The sequence below is a fragment of the Hyaena hyaena genome, unplaced genomic scaffold, assembly GCF_003009895.1.
Source record: "Hyaena hyaena isolate Hyena2069 unplaced genomic scaffold, ASM300989v1 scaffold_54, whole genome shotgun sequence".
Classification (NCBI taxonomy): domain Eukaryota; kingdom Metazoa; phylum Chordata; class Mammalia; order Carnivora; family Hyaenidae; genus Hyaena; species Hyaena hyaena.
The window spans coordinates 3,244,356-3,261,278 of record NW_024080685.1 but is presented as its reverse complement, the minus strand read 5'-3'; the positions used below and the strand labels follow the sequence as shown (position 1 = coordinate 3,261,278).

Sequence of the window (16,923 nt, the reverse complement as noted above, 5' to 3'; positions counted from 1 at the left end):
CCAAGGGATACAGAAATGCTGAGGCATAGGAGCACATGTACCCCAATGTTCATAGCAGCACTCTCCACAATAGCTAAAACATGGAAAGAGCCTAAGTGTCCATCCACAGATGAATGGATCAAGAAGATGTGGTTTATCTATACCATGGAATACTACATGGCAATGAGAAACAATGAAATCTGGCCATGTGTAGCAACATGGATGGATCTTGAGGGTGTTATGCTGAGCGAAATAAGTCAGGCAGAGAAGGACAAATACCATATGTTTGCACGTATAGGAGGATTAGGAGGAACTTAACTGAGGAACAAGGGGGAGAAGAAGGGGAGAAATGGTGGGGGAAAGGGAGAGAGGCAAACCATGAGAGACTCTTGAATGCTGACAAAAACTGAGGACTGATGGATGTGGGGGGGAGGGGGGATGGGCATGGAGGAGGGCACTTGTGGGGATGAGCACTGGGTGTTATGTAGAAACTAATTTGACAATAAACTATTTGTAAAAAAAAAAAAAAATAACGTGTGGTACAGGTGAGTCGTAGACAACACAAGAAACATGGGTACATATTTATTACAAGATGAAGGCCCCATTTCCAAAAACTATAGTCTTTCATTTATTCAACTAATGTATTTATTTTTTAACCTTTAATGAGGTATAATTTTCATGCCACAAAATTTTAAATGTATAACACAATGGTTTTTAGTATATTTACTGAGTCATGTAGTTTTAGAACATGATTACCTCACTAAAATCCCTCATTCGGGTTTACAGTTAATCTCCCTTCCCACCTCCAGCCCTAGGCAACCGCTAACCTACATTCTGTCCCTATAGACCTGCCTTTTCTGGGCATTGCATAGAAGTAAAAGTGGGGCACATGGGTGGCTCAATCAGTTAAATGTCTGACACTTGATTTCAGCTCAGGTCATGACCTCATGGTCCATGAGACTGGGCCCCAGGTTGGGCTCTGCACTGGGATTTTGTGGAGCCTGCTTGGGATTCCCTCTCTCTCACTCTCTCTCTCTCTTTTCCAGCCCCTCCACCCCCCGCCCCCCCGGCCCATGCACTTGTGCACTCTCACTCTCAAAATAAATAAACATTTGAAAAAAAAAAAATCATAAAATGTGTGGTCTTTAAGGCCTGGCTTCTTTATACGCTCAGTCAGTTATGTCTGACTCTTGATTTTGGCTCACGTCATGATCCCAGGATCGTGGGATTGGCCCTTCTCTGCTCAGTGAGAAGCCTCTCTCTCTCTCTGCCCCTCTCCCCCATTCGTGCTCTTCTCTCTAAAATGAAATAATAAAATAACATAAAATAATAAAATAAAATAAATAATGTATTCAACCAATTTTATTGGGCAGCCATTTTATGCTAGGCACTGTGACCTAGGCTACTGGTAATCACAAGGATACATATAGATCTTAGGGTCCGGTGGGGGGGAAAAGCAACCAAATAATTATAAATGTAAAATTTCAACTAAGTTTCATGATGCTCTGGGAACATGGCTTAACAGTTGAAGGAAGGTTTCCCCAAGGAAGTAACATCTGACTGAGACTAAAGAATAGGTGTTAATTAGGCAAAGGAAGCATTTTAGCATTTCAGACAGAGGAAGGAGGTCATGGAAGGAAGGAACATGTTTACAAATGCCTGAGAAGATGTTTGCTCAGAGTTCAGAGAAGGAAGAACAGTGGGAGATAAGGTCGGAGAGAAAGGCAGGGGCCAGATCAACTTGGGTCTTATTAAGCCATGTAAAAAATTCTGGTTTATTTTAAAGACCAACAGGAAGCCACTGTTGTATTGTAAGTTGGATTGAGGGGGCAGGTTTGTTTAGAAAGACCTATTCTGGCTGCAGGGTGAACAACTTGGAAGAGTCGATGTGGATGCAGGGAGGTTAGTTAGGAGGTCGCTGTGTTAGGTGGGTCCTTTGGGGTCTCCATTGGCATGCAAGATGGATATCGTCTGGATGTTGTGCACCAGCCTCCAGGGTGAATTCCACAAAGCTGCATAGCCGGGGTTAAGTAATGGGCTTTACTGGGGGAAATAAAAACGTATAGGGCCAGGACAGCAAGAAAAAAGGCAGACTCTCCATCCTTCTGTCATCTCATGGAGAGGAAAGCCAAGGGCCAGAGTATGATTTGGTCTCGCTAAGGAGCCCCATCTGCTTGCTAGTCCTCTTTTAATGCAGCAAGCGTGAAGAAGCAGTCTTGTCGATGGGGGAATGTACCCCAAAACCAAGCCGCTGAGCAACAGGCAGCTTGGATTTGGGGTGAATGCTTTATAGAAATTGTCTGGGAATGCCAGCTGCCCATGGTATGTCACCATCTCCACTGCTAGGGAAAGAAGACACTGGTTCCATGGGATCCGAGTATGGGTGCAGCCCCTTTCCCCAGGAGAAGGGGGGAAATCCTCGCCACAGCCAGCCTGTTCTCCAGGCAACCCAGAGGGAGGTCATAGTCTAATGGCCCTGCTCACCGCACTGCAGGGGCTATGCGGTGTCTAGGGAGAGGCTGGCAAACGTTTTCTGTAAAGGGCCAAATGGTTTTGGCTTTGCAAGCCTCTCTTGTCCCAACCACTCAATTCTACTCTTGTATCATAAAAGCAGTCATAGGCAACATGTAAACAAATGGATGTGTCTGTGTTCCAGTAAAACTGTATTTAGGGGGCACCTGGGTGGCTCAGTTGGTTGAGTGTCCATCTCTTGATTTTGGCTCAGGTCATGATCCCAGGGTCATGGGATCCAGTCCTGTGTTAGGGTCCATGCTGAGCATGGAGCCTGCTTGGGGTTCTCTCTCTCTCCTTCTGCCAATCTCCCCACTTTGTGTGATTTCTCTCTCTCTAAAAAAAACAAAAAACAAAAAACAATACATCCCCCAAACTGTATTTACACAAAAAGTTGACAATGCGTAATGTGGCCATATTTGCTAATTCTTAGTCTAGGCAAAAGATTATGGTAATTTGAATCAGGGAGATGGCAGTGGAGACAAAGTATTTTAGAAATGTTTAAAAATAAAATATGTAGGGGTGCCTGGGAGGCTCAGTTGGTTAAGCATCTGACTTTGCCTCAGGTGATATCTCACAGTCCAAGGGTTCAAGCCCCGTGTTGGGCTCTGTGCTGCCAGCTCAGCGCCTGGAGCCTGCTTCAGATTGTGTGTCTCCCTCTCTCTTTCTATCCCTCCCTTGCTCATGATCTGTCTCAAAAATAAAATAAACATTAAAAAAAATTTTAATAAAATATGTAGAGCTTGGAGAATATGGGAAAGGCAAGGACCAGGAACATGTCAAGGAACTCATTCATCCATCCTATAGTATTAAATAAGGTCTGTGGGGGTGGGGAAAGACACTGCTAGCAGTGGGAATACAACCAGTAAAAACAAAACAAAACAAAGCTCCCTGCCCTCATTTAGCTTATATTAACTGGGAGAAGCAATAAGTAGGTGGTGGTAATTACTAAGATATTTAAGTAGTCATAGTGACAGGAGTTGAATGTATTTTAGAAAGGGTAGTCAGGGAAGGCTTCTTATGAAAGAAATATTCACCCATTGTTTTTCATCCCCGATCCTTCTCTCCGTCCTCCATTACTTCTGTGATTTCACTCTGCTGGTTCTCCTAGCTCTCTGGCCAAGCTCTCTCAGGTTCCTTTGAGGGCTGTTTGCTCTCTTTTCTTTTTTATGTTTATTTATTTTGAAAGAGAGAGAGCAAAAGCATGGGAGGGACACAGAGAGAGGAAGAGAGAGAATCCAAAGCCAGCTCTGTGCTGTCATCACCGAGCCAGATGTGGGGGTGGATCTCACAACCGTGTGATGACGACCTGAGCTGCAATGGAGAGTCAGACGCTGAACCGACCGAGTCACCCAGGCGCCCTGCTCGAGTCTTGATCCTGTGCTCAGCTGCAACCTCCTCTCACTTGACGCTCTTCCTGGCAATTCCAGCAGCTCCCTGACTTCAATCACAACCTAAACACAGGTCTCCGTTCAACCTCAGCCGCACACACCAAACACCTGCTGGAGGTTCTCGGCCAGACTGTCCTCAAATCCAGAAAGTTAAGAAAGGAATTCATTTTTTCTTGTCTCTGTTCCACGGCCGCCATCATAATCTGCCCGGTTGTACACGCCAGAAATTAGGGACTCTTGCTAGACGACTCCTGTCCCTTCCCTCCGCACCCCATCAGTCCTCCAGCCCATCTGCTCCTGTCTCCCTTCCTGCTTATCAGTCCTCTCACCGGGACACGTGCCAGTATCAGCAAGATTTAATTTTTTGAATAGCTAATACATTTACATTTTCAAAAAGCAAAAAAGGGCTTTCTAGTGAAAAGTCTTCTTCCACCCATCTCTCAGACCCCTAGTTCATCTTCCCAGAGGCAACTAATGAAACCCCGTTTACATATATATAGCTTTCTAGGAACATTTTATACAAAAATATGTATATATTCTAATCCTTTGTCACCTAAATTGTAGCATAGCATAGACAGTGTTCTGTTTTTCATGTAACTAACCTTTCAGATCTTTCTTTTCAGTACATAAAAGAGCTTTACTGTTCCCGTTTCATGTCTGAATAGCATTTCTTTGTATAAATGCAACTATTTAAGCAAACCTGTTTGTTTCCAGTCACTTGTTATTATAGACAATGCTGTAACCAACAACTTTGTATTCCATAACTTTTCCTAATCATTTATAAGATAAATTCTTAGAAGCAGCATTGCTACCTCCAAATTTTGATAGACACAATGGCTTATTACTGTTTTTTCTTTTTATTAGCTATACAAGCATATGGATTTCAGAATCAAATAATTCTATAAGGCTTGTTATTTAAAAAGAAAAGCCCTAAACAGACATCATTCTCAAAGCCACCTCCGTTGGGTTTTTTTTTGGTTGTTGGTTTGTTTTTAATTTACCCCCATGACAAGGTAACAAGCTGCTTAGTGAATTTTCATGAGTTTTAGCATTATTCATTGACCCTCCACTACGGAGATTTGGCCTATTTAGTACTCATTACACAATGACATTCATCCTCACGCACACCGTTTTTTGCTGTTGTTGTTTTAAAATATTTATTTCTGAGAGACAGTGTCCGGCACGCCTGCGAGCCGGAAACGGGTAGAGTGGAGTACAGAGGCCCCGAATCGGTCCCTGCGCAGCTAGCGGAGAGCCCAGTGCGGAGCCCGAACTCACGACCCCATCCGCGTGTTAACGCACGCTTTTTCCAAAGGTCCTCCCTACCAGTCTTTACCGCTTTCAGGGGCCAAGCAGCCGCTAATTTACCACCACTTCCTCTCGGTTGTGACGCCCGACGCCACGTGAGGCCACTAAGCGCCCGGAAGCTGGAGGGCGTGGGGGGGCGTTCCCCCTCCAATCCCCGCCCCCCGGCGCCTTTCCTGCCCTCCGGCCTCTTAGGCTAGGCCAGAAAGGAGGCGGGACTCCGTTTTCCGAGAGCAGTTTCCCGCCGGACTAAAAAGCCGAGTGCACCTAGTGTCGCGGGAGCAGAGCCTTGGTCTCCTGCTCCCGCGACATGGCCTTCAACTTTGGGGCTCCCTCGGGCACCTCTGGCACCGCTGCAGCCACCGCGGCCCCCGCGGGTAAGTGATCCTTGCGGACCTTCTCCCGGGGTGGAAGGGAGGCCTCTGGTCCGCCCCCTCGATCCGGGACTCCAATTTGGCCATCCTGGGGTCTCCTGGCCACTTGGAGACTTTAGGTGGCCCGGAAAAGGGCGGGCGGCGGCAGAGCGAGCCCAGGCGGCTCCTGAGGAGGCCGCTGTGGAACTTGAGGCCCAGCCTGTGGCCCCCACGCTGTGCGTGGGTTCCTGAAGTGCCCTATCCTCCTAGGGTTCGCTTCCCGCCGCCGACGAACCAGACTCGGAGAGACTGGAGGGCGGCTCCTCTTTCCAGTTGCCGGAGACCCACCCTGCCCTCCCCACCTCAGCCTCCCAGCCCCGCGGGAGCCCTTGCTCGCCTCCCGCTGCTGGGCTCGGTGAGGTTAGGGCTAGGGGAGCCTGGGAAGCCGCCCTGCGGCTCCCTCGGTCCTGGCCCCTTTGGTCCTTGCTGCGGGACTTCACTCGCCTGTCCCCACCTCCTCCGCGTTCTTAACTTGCTTGGAGCTAAGTCAAGGTTTGTCTTTGTTCACGTCTGTGAAACCTGCTGACTTCTAATCCTTCTCTTGCTTTCTTTTCTTTTTCTTCTTTCCCCTCCCCCCTTTTAAAATTTTGTTTGTTTTTTGCCTACACGCCTATCAGGATTTGGTGGGCTTGAGACTGCCAACTCCACCGCCAGTGGGTTTAATTTTGGGGGTTTCGGATTAACTGCTAATCCTGCAGTGAACTTTAATATTGGAAATTTCGGTGTTTCTACTACCTCGGCGACTCCGTTCAATTTTGGTAACAGTCTGGCAAGTGCAGGTAGATATGCGGGTCGTATGTGTAACGAATGCTGGGAGCTGGAGTCCAAGAATGTTTTGTGGTTCCTAGTTTGGGAAAGAACAGCGGTTGTCTCATGAACAGAAATTCACTTTCTAGCGTCGAATCAAAAACATTTGTATCTAGTTTCGACTGTTTTAAAAGATTTGGTTTTAGGAAGTCTTGCAAGTTATAATGTTCCTTTTTTAAGCTTGCATTTAATTGAACAGAATTTACCTTCCAAGTGATGAGAATTTGGAATGGATTATTATTTTGAGTAGATTATGTTTTCCAAATTACTACATATCTCTTCCAAAATACAAGCTCAGCAGTCAGGCCCCTTTCTTTGGAATTCTTGGACTCCTGCAGTCATTTTTTTTTTTTCACTTTTTTCTGCATCTTTCATTGGAATTTCATTTAATTGTCGTCGTGTTTCCCAAGAGAAACAAGTCTTATACGAACAGCAGTAACTTGCCTTGTTTTTTTATGGTGTGTAAGAATAATACTGTATTTCTTTGGTCAACTCAGCAAGTTAGGATACAGTTCTATAAGATTTGTAATTATGGAAAGAGCCCCCGACTTTTTAGTGGGTTTTTTTGAGAAGTGATCAGAGCAATTTATTGTCAAATAGCATTGAGTTCAAGTAGGTAGGCTAGACATCTTTGGATTCAAAAAGATAATTATGAAGATTTTTTTAGTGTCTCTGTGGATTGAAGCTCTTTGGAAATGTGCAAAACACAAACTATAATGTGTGTATGTGTATATAAATTTAAAATAGGTTTATTGTATTTTACATACAGTCACCCTATATAAAAGTCTTGTTCCTCTGCTGCTCGTATATGAATTTCTTGTTCATATTCTCTTACATTATGCCACTTAATGCCCATGCCAATTATATGCATTTAGTAAACATTATTATTACTTATTTCCCTAAAATTTACGTGGGAAGTGTGTGTGTTTGTTCAGTATTTGTTAGTACAGTGCAAATATTGCCTTGGCATCTGATTTAAAACGTTATGAAGAATACTTGAAACCTTGAATTCCAAAGATAAAATAACCCATTATTAAATGATCATGTATCATTGCCACTTGGTATGTTTACTTCTCCCTGTGTGCTTAAAATTGGCACTGGGTAAAACAGCAATATTATTTTGAAGTTTGTGTTTCTGAACAAAGCCACTCACCTTGTAATTCAACAACAGTAAATTGTTGGTATTTGCTTGATTTCATGTTCATTTGGAGTTACCACTGTTAAGTGTTGAGTTGTGATAATAACTGTATTTTAACTACTTTATATACATTCATTAACTGAATCTTCAGAGAAGGGATAGAAACTCTTATTTTGTTTGTATCTCTGCAGATCCACTATTACTAATAAACATTTTTGGTATTATAAGACATAAGATACTAATATTTTCATTATGTAGCCAATCCAGAATATATCATAGTTTTTCTGTGGAAGTGAAGAATAATGAAAAAGATTGAGAACAGTTTGCTGTACGTTAGGTGATTTTTATCAAAATGTTTATAGTTTGCAGTACTGCAGTAGAACCTACCTGGTTATGGCTGCAACCCGCAGCCTATTCGAGTCATTTTCCAAATCAAAATTATATGAGGAATATCAAAGGGTTGGGTTTTTTCCTTATATCTTTTATATAACATAAGTCTCTGTCTCTTACACTATAAATATATGAGATTAATAATTAGAATTCCAGAAAACCTGTGGCATAACTCCAAGATCACTAATAATTAAAACAGTTTTCTTAAAAGTGTTTTTGGGACCACCTTGGTTATCAGGAAAAGACTGACAATAAGGAATAAAACCACATAAAACAGTTTCGGCTTGTCTATATTCCATTCCATCCATATGTCAGGTTACATACATATGGTTAACATTAGTTACATCTCTGAAATCTAAAAATGAAATTTGTAGATCTGTTCGTTTCCAAGCTGGTCCAGAGAGCTGTGCTAGTTCTGCTCCCCTTCCATACCTCTGCCTTCCGTTTGTGTTTTTCCCCCTTAGCTCGTCCTTCAAGAAACACATTCTTCTTGTAGGGAGGTCAGTATGTTTCCTTTGAAAAGTTGCTAAATGTTCATGAAGACTAAGTAGAAATATAAGCTAAAATAGAACCTAAGTTAATTCACCAAAGCCAAAGTTTCAAACTGGCGCTGCTGTCTGCCAATATGATCTGTTTAGCACACTACTTTAAAAATATTTGAATTAGTTTCCAATCAGTCAGTCACTAAGGGTCTAAAATTCTGTAAATTTCATGGAGAAAATGTAGATCTTCTGTTTCTTTTGGGAAAAATGGGAATAAACAACTTTACTAACATTCTCCTGTAGCAGTAATCTGTTCAAATTTAGAAACTGCTTTCACTTTTAAAAACTGTTTACATTATACAGTTCTACCAGTCAGTAAACACCTGGTCTATTTCACTTATTAATGTTTACAGCCTAAATTTTATAGACATTTGAATTTGCAACTCCAGCTCTAAAAGTGTACACAGTCATTTTAGAGTTTGCTTATAGGCTTAACATGTTTTCTCTGCTATGACTTAAGGGTATATATTGCATTGTGCTATTACTGTTTTAAGTACTTAGTCACTTCCTGCAACATTTGACTTAGTAGTAGTAGTAGTAGTAGTAGTAGTAGTAGTATAGTTTTTTAAAAATTGAAGTTAAAAGTAGAGAAAGGAAAAATTAGATCAGTATATTTTGTCTCTATATGTGGGAGTGACAAAATAATTTGAAAAAGAAATGATTTAGATGTATAAAAGATTCTTTCTGTTTTATTTATCCTTTTTTAATTAGTTGGGTTTGGAGGATTTGGGACAACATCTACAACAGCTGGTTCTGCATTCAGCTTCTCTGCTCCAGCTAACACAGGAACTACTGGTAAGAGGACATCTTAAGCCATTTGTAGAAATGAATGAACTAGAGGTCGGTTTTTGTGGTTAACTTAATGCAATTTAAATTTTTCCTTCAAAGGACTCTTCGGTGGTACTCAGACCAAAGGGTTTGGATTTGGTACTGGTTTCGGTACAACAACTGGAAGTAGTACTGGTTTAGGTACTGGTTTGGGAACTGGACTGGGATTTGGAGGATTTAATACACAGCAGCAGCAACAGCAAACTAGTAAGTATGAGGGGCCTTTGTCTTCACATTTAAAACTGTAAGATATAGCTGACATTGAATGCACTGTTCAAGACACTTTAATGATGTCTTTTTTTTTTTTTTTTTTGAAGATTTATCAGTATGTTCCACAAGATTCCAAAAGCTACTTCTCATGTTAATATATGATAATAGCAACTGGGGAGAAGACTCAATGGCAGGATGAGGACTATAAAGCTTCTGTGTTTAGTGACATTCCATTTAAATTTCTCTCGCGGTTGCTAAAAGTAACACAGAAAACTGCATAAAAGTACAGCTTAATGAATTATATAGAAGGTGAACACCCTTGTAAACAGTACCTACATCGGGAGGTGACCCCTGGGCAACACTTGAGAAGCCCTGTACGTTGCCCTCCCAGTCAGTCACTTCCCAGTCAGAGCAGCTGTAGTTCTGTCTTTCATGGTGATCTGTTCCTTACTTTTCTTTATTTATAGTGTTGTCATGTAAGTGTGTAACAGTAGTTTAGTTTTATTTGTCTTAAACCTTTGTAAGTTCTCCTGTTAGCCCTCTTCCCGCCCCTCCCCACAATTTGTTAAATAAGACCATTTTTTTTGGTAGAGTTTTTCAAGTCCGGACTCTACTGGATTGCATTCCTGTGGTAGTTTAACATATTTTGTTTTCTGTGTTTCTTGTAAAGTGGGTTGTACCTAGGCACTTACTTATGTTGATAGTTGTTTTTTTGTTTGGTTTTAAGACTACTTTAAAGATAGTGTTGTATTCCTTTTTTTAATGTTTGTTTGTTTTGAGAGACAGAGATGGTAAGGGGTGGGGGGACGGCCAGAGAGATATAGAGAATCCCAAGCCGACTTTGCACTGTCAGTGCAGAGCCTGATGTGGGGCTCAATCCCACAACTATGAGATCTTGACCTGAGCCAAAACCAGCAGTCGAATGCTTAACCCACTGAGCCACCCAGGCGCTCTGCTAGTTTTGTGTGTTCTTTATCAAGAGGTATATAATGTCAGTTGTCTCTTTTTCTCATTATATAAGCAGCAGCCATTGGTGATTGTTACGTAGATCTATTAATTCATTAGGGGTTGCAAAATGGTACTTATTCCAACCCTGTGATTCCTTTTTCCATGTATTTGTACTTTAATACAGAGAAACTTCATCTACTATTTGGTTCATTCTTTACCATGTTTACTATTAGTTTTCAAAATAAAGAGCTGGTGCCCAATCATTCTCTAAAGGAAACCAATTAATATTTTTTTAATGTTAAGAACTTAAATATTTCAACTACCTATATTTGGTACTTTTTAATCTGTTGCAGTTATTATCCTTATTGATGCTTAAATGTTACATCTTTGGCCAAAGATGCACGCCTCTTTAGGCTGGTTCCCAAGTCCTTTGACACAGTGTAGAATTAGTCTTATTTATTTTTAAGCTTTTAAAGTTTTATTTTAAAGTTTTAAGTTTTATTTTGAGACAGAGAGAGAGGTGGGGAGAGGCAGAGAGAAGGAGAGAGAGCAAGAATCTCAAGCAGGCTCTGCACTCAGCACAGAGACCAGTGTGGGACCTGAACCCATGAACCATGATACCATGACCCGAGCCAAAATCAAATTGGCCACTTAACTAACTAAGCCACCCAGGTGCCCCTAGAATTAGTCTTTGATAGCTTCCTTGCTATCTGGTATGGCAGTGTGTTCCAGGGTTACCTTGTGTGGGTTGATTAATTCTCATGAGAATCCTATGAAATAATACTCGTGTTGTCTCCATTTATAGGTGAGGAGAGATTGTGATTTTCCATGTACCTCCCAGGAAGTAGTATAGAAACACGAATTCGAGTTCTTTGACTTCCTGTGTAATGTTCTTTTCACTTTTCCAGTCTTCTGCCTCAAAATCACTTTTGCTGCATTTTTCTTAAGTACCTTGATTGATTGGCTAAAAGTCATCCTAGCTTATCCTAAAGTTCCTCAAGATTAGTAGTTTATTTAACATAAATTTCAAGAATTGTCTAGCCAGTAGGATGAAGATAATAATAGTCTCAGAGTTCTTTCTAGTATTCTAATCATTCCTCTTCTATTTTCCTGCAAAAATGCAAAGTTTGTTGGAAATCCAAGTACTTTAGAAGAAAGGGAAAGTGAAATTTTTTCTTTGTTCCTTGAAATAAAGTCTCTCCAGCTATTACCGTAGTTACACTTGCTTTTTAGGGAAATTGGGAAGTTGGATTTGTTGTTATTCATTTGCATAATGAAAGGGGCTTATTCAGTTATGTAGCAGCCACTTATTGACTGCATATTTATATGTCAGGCATTGGGTATATAAGGTTGAGAGCCATAGTCCCTGCTTATAGTCTGTAGTGAGATAGAATAACAAATAATTAGAATAATAAACACCAAATTATAAAAATACATATATACTTGAAAGCACTATGCAATACAGAGGAAGAGCTGAATCCTGAAAGAATTAGTTGAATAAAGTCAGGATATTCCATGTAGAGGGGATAACTGACAGAAGCATCAGTGTATGGCATAGTGTAATGAATTTGGGACCTGCTGCTATAAGGAGTTTGAGTTTAATCTGCAAAGATTATGGAGCTGTTGCCTTACTTTTCAAATCCCTGCTTGTATGAGGTGCTTACTATAATCTAGCTGTTCCATCTGTGATTTGTTTAATCTCTGTTATTTGCTGACTTCCTGGACAGCCCCTCTTACTCAATGAAAATTTTGGCAGCTGGCTGTCTGTTTTGCTTTGCTTTTCAACTTCTCTCTATTTGGGTTATTTAAACATCACATGGCTATATACTGGGATAACCATGCCATCTACCTTTTATTCCAAAGACCTCTTCCATTTCACTTAAACCACAATTTTTATCCTGGACCTTGGCAACATCTGAAAATATTCAAAATCACTAACGTGAACATCCCACAACCTATTGTTCTTTTAGCCTGCCTTTTTAACTACTTCCCGTGTAGCTCTTCCTAGACCTCATTAGGACCTTTATTTTAGACCAGTGACGTTTTCATTTAGACCATTTTCTGTTCTTCCATCAGCTTCTTGTCTGTACTCTCTAATTAGCTAAGATTCCATGGCCTTCCATTTCAGTCGGTGGTTGTCAGTATGCTCAACTTCCCTGTCATTGTATTCTGTGCCCGAGGGGGGAAAAAATCCAAGCTGGTGTAAGCCCAACTGTGCATCTAGATACTGCTTGAGAAAATGACACCATACAAAAGATTGAATGAATAGACCTCTAAGTTCTTTTTTTTTTTTTTTTAGTGTTTATTTTTGAGAGAGAGAGAGAGAGAGAGAGCGCGCACACACGTAAGCAGGGGAGGGGCAGAGAGAGAGGGAAACACAGAATCTGAAAGCATGCTTGAGGCTCTAAGCTGTCAGCACAGAGCCTGACATGGGGCTTGAACTCACAAGCTGTGAGATCATGACCTGAGCTAAAGTTGGATGCTTAACTGACTGAGCCACCCAGGGGCCCCAGTACCTCTAAATTCTTAATCACTGACCTAAGTTGGGGCCTCAACATTGCCTGGTAATTCTGCAAAGTTTCTATTTTTTTTTATGTTTATTTATTTTGAGAGACTGGGAGAGAGAGGGTGCACACAGGCAAGTGGGGAAAAGCCTAAGAGAGAGAATCCCAAACAGGCTTTGCAGTGACAGCACAGAGCCCAGCACGGAGCTCATCTCACAAAATGTGAGATCATGACCTGAGCCGAAGTCCAGAGTCCAACATTACTCAACTGAGCCACCCAGGCGCCCCAGATTGCTGAAGTATTTTAAAGCAAATCTCAACACATCCCTTCAGTGTTACTTTACTCTGCTTCTCTCTTTAAAAACATGGGCATTGTTCCACCTCGGTGTTAATAATTCCTTGGTGTCTAATCAAACTTCCCTGTTTGTTTCATTAAAGTTTTTTCAGCTGGTTTACTCAAATCATGATCCAAACAAGGTCCCCACAGTTATTTTCTTGTGTCTCAAGTTTGTTTTCAGTATAGAGTATTCCCTTGCTCCTTCCCCCCCACCTTTTATGAATTGTTGGAGAAACTGGGCAACTTGTCCTGCAAAATGTCCCCCATTCTTTGTTTCCTTGTAGTGTCATTTAACTTTATCCCCCATTTTTCTGGTAAATGAAGTTAGCTTTAGGTATTTTATATTCAAGTTTGACTTTTTGGCATGCATACTTTGCCAGTTGTGCTATGTGCTTCATGCTATAACACACTGAAAGTTTTTCCCCTCTTTTGGTGATGCTAAGATTGCACTGAGTTGAGGTGGTGACAGCCAATCTTTCTTGTAAAGTTCTTCATCAGTCTTTAGCCTAATGGTTTCATTCATTGATGATCATTGCCTCAGTCAGTTATTTTATTAGGAGTTGGAAAATGGTGATTTCCTATTTCTTTCCTTCCTTCCACGCTAAAATTCTTCTGTGAAACGAAATTTTTTTTCTTCCCCCAGGACTGCTTGGTCATCTTGAAATAGAATTTGTATAATAAGGGTAGGCAAAAAATTTTTTTTCTTTTAATTTTTTTTTTTATTTTAGAGCAGTGGTGGGGAGGGGCGCAGGGGAGAATCAAGCAGGCTACACATTCAGCTCAGAGTCCAGTGCAGGCTCTATCCCATGTCCTGAGCCGAAATCAAGAGTCAGATGTCCAACTGACTGAGCCACCCAGGCGCCCCTAAAAATTCTTTTTAATTGACAGTTTTTATAAGAAGTTGTTAGTGGCTTGATTATTTCCAGTGGTGTCCAAGGAACTGAGTTTTAAATTTTTCATCTTTACTTTTAAAAAGTTTAATTTTGAATGCATGAGTTTTCATAAATTGAGTGTGCTTGAGTTGGTTACATTCATTATTCTTTTTGATCAAATTATCACAGTTTTGGCCAGTATGAGCCCTTAACTTCAACAATACCCGTCTGTTTTTTCTTACCTTATTGTTAGTACTCCTTATTGCTTCTGTTGGTTCATCTCACCCCTCCTCTTTGCCACAGAGATTTGCACATGCTGTTCATCTTTGCCCATACCTCATGGCCTGGCTGACTACGTCCTTTAGGCCTCAGTGAAATTTTAATGGAGCAGCCCTCTCTTATCTCCCACCCCCCAGATGTGATTAGCTCCCTCATTTAGTACTCTTATAGCCTCTGTATTTCTCTAAGGAACTTACCACAATTGTTAATATTTATTTGATATGCTGAGTTTGTTTGCCATTCTGTCCTTAGTATTTAGCTCTATGTGTGACATGTAGGGGATACTCGGTAAATACTTGTTGAATGAGTGAAAGAATGTATGATACATAAAACCAGGAGAGACTATGTGTTATCAGGAAATCTAAGGGAGAAGAGCTTTTCTAGGAGAATGTGTGTTCAATGAAATTTGAAGATCTTTTTTTGGGAGCTGAAGGAACAATCAATAACATGAGGACCCTGAGAAGGTAGAAAGGTGAGAAATCTAATATGCTGTGGCTTGAAAAGAATGTATTGAATTTTGTGATTTGAGTTCCTAAGTGCCTTGCAGCTAGTGAACTCTGAGTAGACTAGTGTGGTTGTAATCCAGTGTGAAATGTAAAAAGCAAGCTAAATGAATCAGTACAGATCATAGTTTGTCTCATTTAAAAGTTGAGATAAAGCCTTGGAATTTCCTGGCCAAGGCTACAATAAATAGCTTATTGAGCTTATAATAACCAGGATTTAAGTCTTCTGACTTCAGGTGCAGTTCTTAGAATTTTTATATGTACCCATTTGGGAATTTATAGTATTCATCTGGAGGGTGACAAGAGTCTCTCTAGCCCTGTAGAAGCCCCAGTGATCTTTAGACCTGAAAGAAAACTTAAATATCATCTCATAGAGTAGCCCTACAACTCAGACCATTTTGGTAATATCGTCATGATTTTTCTCATAACTACCCATTTGTGTTAACAATTTTCTTTAGGGGCACCTGGGTGGCTGAGTTGGTTAAGTGTCTGACTTCAGCTCAGGTCATGATCGGACAGTTCGTGAGTTTGAGTCCCACATTGGGCTTGCTCCTGTCAGCACAGAGCCTGATGTGGGGCTCAAACTCATGAACTGTTGAGATCATGACCTGAGCCGAAACCAAGAGTTGGTTGCTCAGTCAGCTGAGCCACCCAGACTAGGTGCTCCTAGACTTGTTCTTTGATGTAATGTCAGATAAGCAGGTGTTGTGAGGTATTAAAGGCATATTAGCACCAAACAGACTTTTTAAAATATATTATTAGGTAATTAAATGATAATTTTTTGTTGTGTGAATTAGTCCATTTAGTGACTCAGCTGTTGCCTAACAGCTATAATTGCATATATTAGGGATACTTATCTCCCACTTTGGAAATATTGATCTGATTTGGCAACTTTTCCCTTTTGGTTAGAGAAATTGTAGCCCATAGAGGTTAAGTGGCCTACCCAAAGCTATACGATCTGCTAAAGCTTTTATTTAAAAAATTTTTTTCTAAGTTTATTCTGAGAGAGAGTACATGAGCAGGGGAGGGACAGAGAGAATCCCAAGCAGGTTCTGCACTGACCATGCATAACCCACTGTGGGGCTTGAACTGACGAACCCAGGGGATTTTGACCTGAGCTGAGATCAAGACTTGGACACTTAACTGAGCCACCCTGGTGCCCCATAACCTGCTGAAACTTGTAGTTTAGATTCTTGATGATTAGTTCATTTGTTGTTCTTTTTATTACATATTTCTTTGTAATGAGTGAAGGAAAAGTGATTAAGTTGATATTGACAAAATATTGATATAATGATTCTGTTTATTTTGTTTCCTCCAATTTTTATTTATTATACACATTTAATAGCAGTAAAGGTTTAAAAAAGTTCCACAACTTCACAAACTTTACTTTTCCATATAGCCATATGCTTTTTTTTTTTTTTTTTTTTGTGTGGGTCCAATTTGGATTCAACTTGTGTACTAGTAATGGAATTACTTGTATGAAGAAGATAATCATTAGAAAAGCAAGTTTCACATTGTAAGGATTGTCCTCATATATTAGTTTCCTAATGTTGCTATAACAAAGTATCACAGGTTTAGTGGCTTAAAACAACACAGATTTATTATCTACAGTTCTGGAGATCAGAAATTGAGGAAATGGGTTTCACTGGCCTAAAATCAAGGTGTTGGCAGGACAATTTATGAACATAGCCCTGTGTTACTTCTTGAGGCTCCAGGGGAGAATCCATTCCCTTACCTTGTCCAGGTTCTAGTCTCTCTCTGCATTTCTTGGTTTGTAGTCCCTTCCTCCATCTTCAGATCTCACTTTGACTCTGACTTCCCGCTTCTCTCATTAGAACCTTTATGATTGTGTTGAGCCACTCTGATAATCCAGGATAATCTCAACTGTAGTCTCTTAATTTAATCACATCTGCAAAGTTTCTTTGCTGGGTAAGGTGACATAGGTTCTGGGGATTAGGATGTGGAC

The 16,923-nt window shown here is 40.8% G+C and overlaps 1 protein-coding gene across 1 annotated transcript in view; it reads left to right on the top strand.

Moving 5' to 3' along the window:
- Positions 1-5,326: 5,326 nt before the first annotated feature.
- Positions 5,327-16,923, top strand: part of NUP54 (nucleoporin 54) — a 29,881-nt gene continuing 18,284 nt past the window's right edge. The window contains exons 1-3 of the mRNA XM_039230973.1: positions 5,327-5,563; positions 9,188-9,271; positions 9,365-9,511. Coding sequence (XP_039086904.1) covers positions 5,497-5,563; positions 9,188-9,271; positions 9,365-9,511 — 298 coding nt within the window. The 5' untranslated portion in view covers positions 5,327-5,496. The remainder of the gene's footprint in view (positions 5,564-9,187; positions 9,272-9,364; positions 9,512-16,923) is intronic.